Source organism: Artibeus jamaicensis, unplaced genomic scaffold (genome assembly GCF_021234435.1).
Source record: "Artibeus jamaicensis isolate MK-2021 breed Jamaican fruit bat unplaced genomic scaffold, CSHL_Jam_final scaffold_3307, whole genome shotgun sequence".
Taxonomy (NCBI): domain Eukaryota; kingdom Metazoa; phylum Chordata; class Mammalia; order Chiroptera; family Phyllostomidae; genus Artibeus; species Artibeus jamaicensis.
The window spans coordinates 7,204,801-7,210,234 of NW_026522040.1; the positions used below are offsets into that span (position 1 = coordinate 7,204,801).

The 5,434-nt window shown below is 53.3% G+C and overlaps 1 protein-coding gene across 1 annotated transcript; it reads left to right on the top strand.

Annotated features, from left to right (window-relative positions):
• Positions 1-1,237: 1,237 nt before the first annotated feature.
• On the top strand, positions 1,238-4,360 carry OPN1SW (opsin 1, short wave sensitive). The gene is made up of 5 exons (XM_037167722.2): positions 1,238-1,586; positions 1,857-2,025; positions 2,526-2,691; positions 3,098-3,337; positions 4,241-4,360. The coding sequence occupies exons 1-5, from the start codon at positions 1,241-1,243 to the stop codon at positions 4,358-4,360; spliced, it is 1,041 nt and encodes a 346-aa protein (XP_037023617.2). The 5' UTR covers positions 1,238-1,240.
• Positions 4,361-5,434: the final 1,074 nt, after the last annotated feature.

A 5,434-nucleotide genomic window follows, 5' to 3' on the forward strand; every position in this document is an offset into this window, starting at 1 on the left:
CCAAGGTTGGGGCTTCCTGCTGGAGTTCCTGCTGTCCCTTGTCATTGAGACTGATGAGCCCCCCTGGGGGACAAAACCGTTTGACAAGGACAGTTCCTTTCATCCAAGTGTTGAGTTCTTTCAGTTTCTGCCTGTTTTAGGGTACTTTATGGTGCTTTCAAGTAGGTGCTTTTCCTGTTTTTGTCCAGAGTTTATAGTTTTTACCTATGGCGGGGAGGATTCATCTAATACGTACTGCTCTGCCATTGCTGGGTCATCCCTTCGCTTTTTTACCTGCGTTTAATGTGGATCGATTCTATCGATACATCTGTACCCTACCGAGGTGGGGAAGAAGACTCAGTCATACCTGCTGGAGTATGTCGTGCTGAGTGTAAGTGTGGGTGGGGCTTCCTGTACGGTGGTCATCGCTGGGGTGGGCTTGGCGGAAGCCGTCTTGGTGAGTTAGGCTGAGAGGGCTGGGCAGGGCCCGGGCAAGCAGACGGGAGGGAAGGCAGTGGCAGCCTGGGCCCTGCTGAGCTGAGGGCCTGAACGTGGTGCGAGAGGGACTGCGAGCCAACCAGCCTCAGCCTGGCTGGGGTGCTCAGCGCAGGACAGGCACGGACAGACTCACTGAGAAGAAACAGAGGCAGCCTGGGATGCCGGAGACCTCCAGGCATTGTCAAGTTGCCCTGTGCCCCGCCCTGAAGGCTGTTTACTGGGTGTTTGCAGGACACTCACCATCCCCTGTCCCTTCCTATAGCCCGGGGCTGGTTCCCAGGCTGGCGGAGAATCCGAGGTCTCTAAAAAGGGAGACTTAGGGGCCAACTTCCACAAAGGGGCAGATGGGGTGCAGGCATCTAGAGGGATGGAGACGGGTGCCCCCAAGAGCTCCATTCACAGGGGAAACAAATCAGTGGTGGAAGCATCTGTACTGCAAATGGGTCAGCATCTCCCGGGACCTGGGGAGCAGACTCGAGCTCATCCTGGCCCCCAGGTCTGCAGGTCCAGACTCTCTGAGCCCAATCGTCTGTCCTCCGAGGAACACGCAATCGGCTTTGCGGCTGCAAAAGGAGGTTTAGGTGGGGGCTTGGGGTCTCTAATCCCAGACTTTGTCCTTAGGAGGCTTAGGATCAGCCCTGATCATTCAGGGAACCCCAAAGTGGTTTTGGAAGAGGGGGTTCTTTGGTGGGGTGGGGAGAAGTGGAGGGGGAAGGATCACCTATAAGAGGGATCAGAGGGCGTGGGGACATCTGTGAGCGAAATGTCAGGGGAGGAGGAGTTTTATCTGTTCAAGAACATCTCCTCGGTGGGACCGTGGGATGGGCCTCAGTACCACATCGCCCCTGTCTGGGCCTTCCACCTCCAGGCAGCTTTCATGGGCTTTGTCTTCTTCGTGGGGACACCCCTCAATGCCACAGTGCTGGTGGCCACACTGCGCTACAAAAAGCTGAGGCAGCCACTCAACTACATCTTGGTCAATGTGTCCCTGGGGGGCTTCCTCTTCTGCACCTTCTCTGTCTCCACTGTCTTCATTGCCAGTTGTCAGGGGTACTTCATCTTCGGCCGCCGCGTGTGTGCTTTGGAGGCCTTCCTGGGCTCTGCAGCAGGTACTGCAGGGGAAGGGGGCTGGGAGAAGCAGAGGACATGGCGCCGTGGGTGGAACCGGGGACCAGGCTGCTGGCCTAGTGTGCATCCCAAATGGGGAGTCTTTGATGCTTTTGCACATTGGGGTACAAACCCCAGACTAGAAGTCTGACCCTCCGTGCCCCCAACTCTACTCCAACTGCCAGTCCAACCTGCCTCTGGGTGCTGTGCCGGCCCCACCCTGCAGTCCACTCCTCCTGCCAGGCTAACCCATTAACCCAGTTTCACCACAGGTCTGGTCACAGGCTGGTCACTGGCCTTCCTGGCCTTCGAGCGCTACGTTGTCATCTGCAAACCCTTCGGCAGCTTCCGCTTCAGCTCCAGGCATGCACTGATGGTGGTCCTGGCCACCTGGACCATTGGCATCGGCGTCTCCCTCCCACCCTTCTTTGGCTGGAGCCGGTGAGAGCGCGGGGCAGGTTGGTGTGGGTAGAGAGTTGCGTATAACCTTTTCTGCCTTGACCTCTACTATTCATTATTATTATTTTTAAAAAGATTTTATTTTTTAGAGAGAGGGGAAAGGAGGAAGAGAGGGAGAGAAACATTAATGTGTGGTTGCCTCTCACGTGCCCCCCACTGGGGACCTGGCCCACAACCCAGGCATGTGCAACCCTTTGGTTCACAGGTTGGCACTCAGTCCACTGAGCCGCACCAGCCAGGGCTGACCTCTACTTTTTAAAGAACTGGTGAAACAGGTGAAAGGGCTGTGGGAGACAAGTGCTAAGGTTTACTCTACGGTTCGAATTGCAATACTGTCTGCTGGTAGGGACGGTCGCTGGGCACCCCGAGGTCTATTAGATACAGGAACATGACCCAGGAATCGCAGCTCCCCCACCGTTCCTGTGGTGAGCCCCCAGGGTGCAAATGCTTGTCCAGTGGGTGAGCGTCCGGTCCCTTCACAGGTTCATCCCCGAGGGCCTGCAGTGTTCCTGTGGCCCCGACTGGTACACCGTGGGCACCAGGTATCGCAGCGAGTACTACGCCTGGTTCCTCTTCATCCTCTGCTTCATCGCGCCTCTTTCCCTCATCTGCTTCTCCTACTCTCAGCTGCTGGGGGCGCTCAGAGCTGTGAGTGGCTTTTGTGAGGGTCGGGGGGCTCCAGGTGAGAGGGGAGGCTGGGTGAGTGTTCCAAAACATCTGCAAATACCACAGCCAGGGAGATATGTAAAAGCAATGAAGGAGGCGGGGATAGGCAGAATAATGAACTGGAATGAAGAATAAGGTAGAGTCATCCCTGCTCAAATACAGTTGTCAAGACATGTATGTGATCCCTTCCAATGTCACAGGCCATAAAGCTGCCTCCATCCTGCCTTCCTCAATGAGGGAGAGCCACAGGACTAGGCGAGACACAGGGACAGAAGAGGCAATTGAAGCAGGTGTCCCCCAGGTTAAAAAAAAAAAATTTAAATTGTTCAGAGATCTGCAAGTTGAGAGGCGAGAAGAGGATGTGATGTTTCCCCTGTGCTTGTCCCAGGTAGCAGCCCAGCAGCAGGAGTCAGCTTCGACCCAGAAGGCTGAGCGGGAGGTGAGCCGCATGGTGGTGGTGATGGTGGGATCCTTTTGTCTCTGTTACGTGCCCTACGCTGCCCTGGCCATGTACATGGTCAACAATCCTAGCCACGGGCTGGACTTCCGGCTGGTCACCATTCCCGCCTTTTTCTCCAAGAGCGCTTGTGTCTACAACCCCATCATCTACTGCTTCATGAATAAGCAGGTAAAGTTCCTGTTTACATTCCTATGAGGCTCACTAGTCCCTAAGACCCAGTTCTTCTCAACAATGCCTTTAAACTCGGAGTGCCTTGGACTCTACTCAAAGGGTTAAGGGGGCACAAGGGAACCACAGGGACGAAGGTGTGGTCACCAAGAAGGTCGGACAGAACTGAAGCCACAAAAATGGACTTGCTCCAAAGGAAAAGAATAAGTGAAAGTTTTCTGTCGTTGAAGAACTGACAGATCAATAGTTAGTTCCCCTACACTCCAGCCCTTCCAATTCACAAGTTTTTAATCCTTTACTGTTCAACTTCTAGCCTTCTGGAGCATGTGCGAAGCAGAAATCACAACACATGCACAAACACCAAAAGCAGGGTATTATCTAAAGGTACCAGGTGGTCCAGCCCCCAAATCCTAAATCTGAGCTAATCAACCAACCCCTCTCCCCAAAATCAAACTCAAATCTAGTCGTCTGGGGTGGAGCAAACATTCTGCTTTGAGAATTGTTTCTTCAGTCCCAGAACGGATCCAAAACGAATGTGAAACCTGGCGGGAGAGCAGGCAGTCCTTTCCCCACCGCAAGGACCTTTCAGGAACGGGGGAGGGGCGGCGGACCTGACCGAGCTCCTGCGAGGCAGGCAGGTTTGCCTGGATGTGTAAGGAGTATTGTGGACCAGGAGGCGAGAAGTCCTAGGCGGGAAACTGAGTCTCAGGACTGGGAAACCACACCCTAACCCACCCGAGGAGACCGTGGGTACATGGAAGGCATCATTTGAGGCTTTGGGGAGACAAAGCGTGAGATCTTTTCCCCCATACTTCCTGACAGTATCTCCTCTGTGCTGTTCTGCCGGGGGCAGCGGGGGGGGGGGGGGGAGGCGCTACCTCCAATTCTGCCCTTTCCCTCCAGTTCCGGGCTTGCATCATGGAGATGGTGTGTGGGAAGTCCATGACGGATGAGTCTGATGCACCCGGTTCCCAGAGAACTGAAGTTTCTACTCTCTCTTCCAGCCAAGTGGGCCCCAGCTAAGGTGCCATATTGGCCTACTTGCAGCAACTGGGATTTTACATTTAAGGCGATTTCTACTTCCTCTGCCAAACCCTAACTATTAACAATGCAGAAAACAGACAGGAAGGGGAGCAACGACAACTCGGGAAATCAATTTTCCGTTTTCCTATCACCTTCCTACCTATGAAGCTATCGCTCCAGCTGGGCCCAACTCAGAACCCACCGGAAGCCAGTGCAACAACCATCAGTTTCCAGTCCTGAGTGGCAAGATTCCCGGCACTTGGACAGCTGGTCTCTGCAGACGAGGAAACTACGAAGGCACGTGGCCGAGTTTTCCGTGTATGGACAACAACTGCTGTCCTTTTTAGTGACGCCCCCCCACCCCCGGACTGGGCATCTGTTCTGAGATGATATATTCCAAGAAAATACCTTAAGAATGGCAGAGGCATGAAGAAACATAAATAAAACCTTTAGCAGGTCCCAAATATGAGTGTGAAAGAATTTCTTCACGCTGCCTATGCCAGTTGTAACAGCTCTGGCAGAAACATCACGTCCATAAGCCCCTAAGCCAGCACCGACTATTCCAGGTGCTTCCTCTCCCTCTTCCCTTACTTGGCTAACCCTGTGTATCTGTCTTAGAATGTGTATTTACTAAAGTTAACAGTTTAATTCACTGCACGTTCTCAAAATACAGAATTAAACAACTTGATGCCATTTATAAACTACGCCAAAGTAAGGTGTTAAAAAAACTCTTACCTTATACTTTATACCCACCCTTTCCCTCTGAAAAAGGCCTTTCAGAAGTAAAAATCAACACTAACGCTGTGTGCACACCCAGGAGTGGCTTGTGTCTGGTGTCAGATAACTACGTCAGGAGCAGCTACATGGCCTAAGGGAAGAGACAGGACTACAGGTGCAGTAAGCAGGCTGGATTCTAGAACAGGAAGAAAAGCGCCGCATCTGGAAGAAGACGGGGGCTCCTGTGGGTGGAGGGATGGTAAACCTCCCGGGAGAGCTCCTTCTCTGTGACGTCTCGCAGCACTCGTCATTCTAAGCAAGCATTCCATCTCTTAGAATAAAGGCCACACGCCCCAG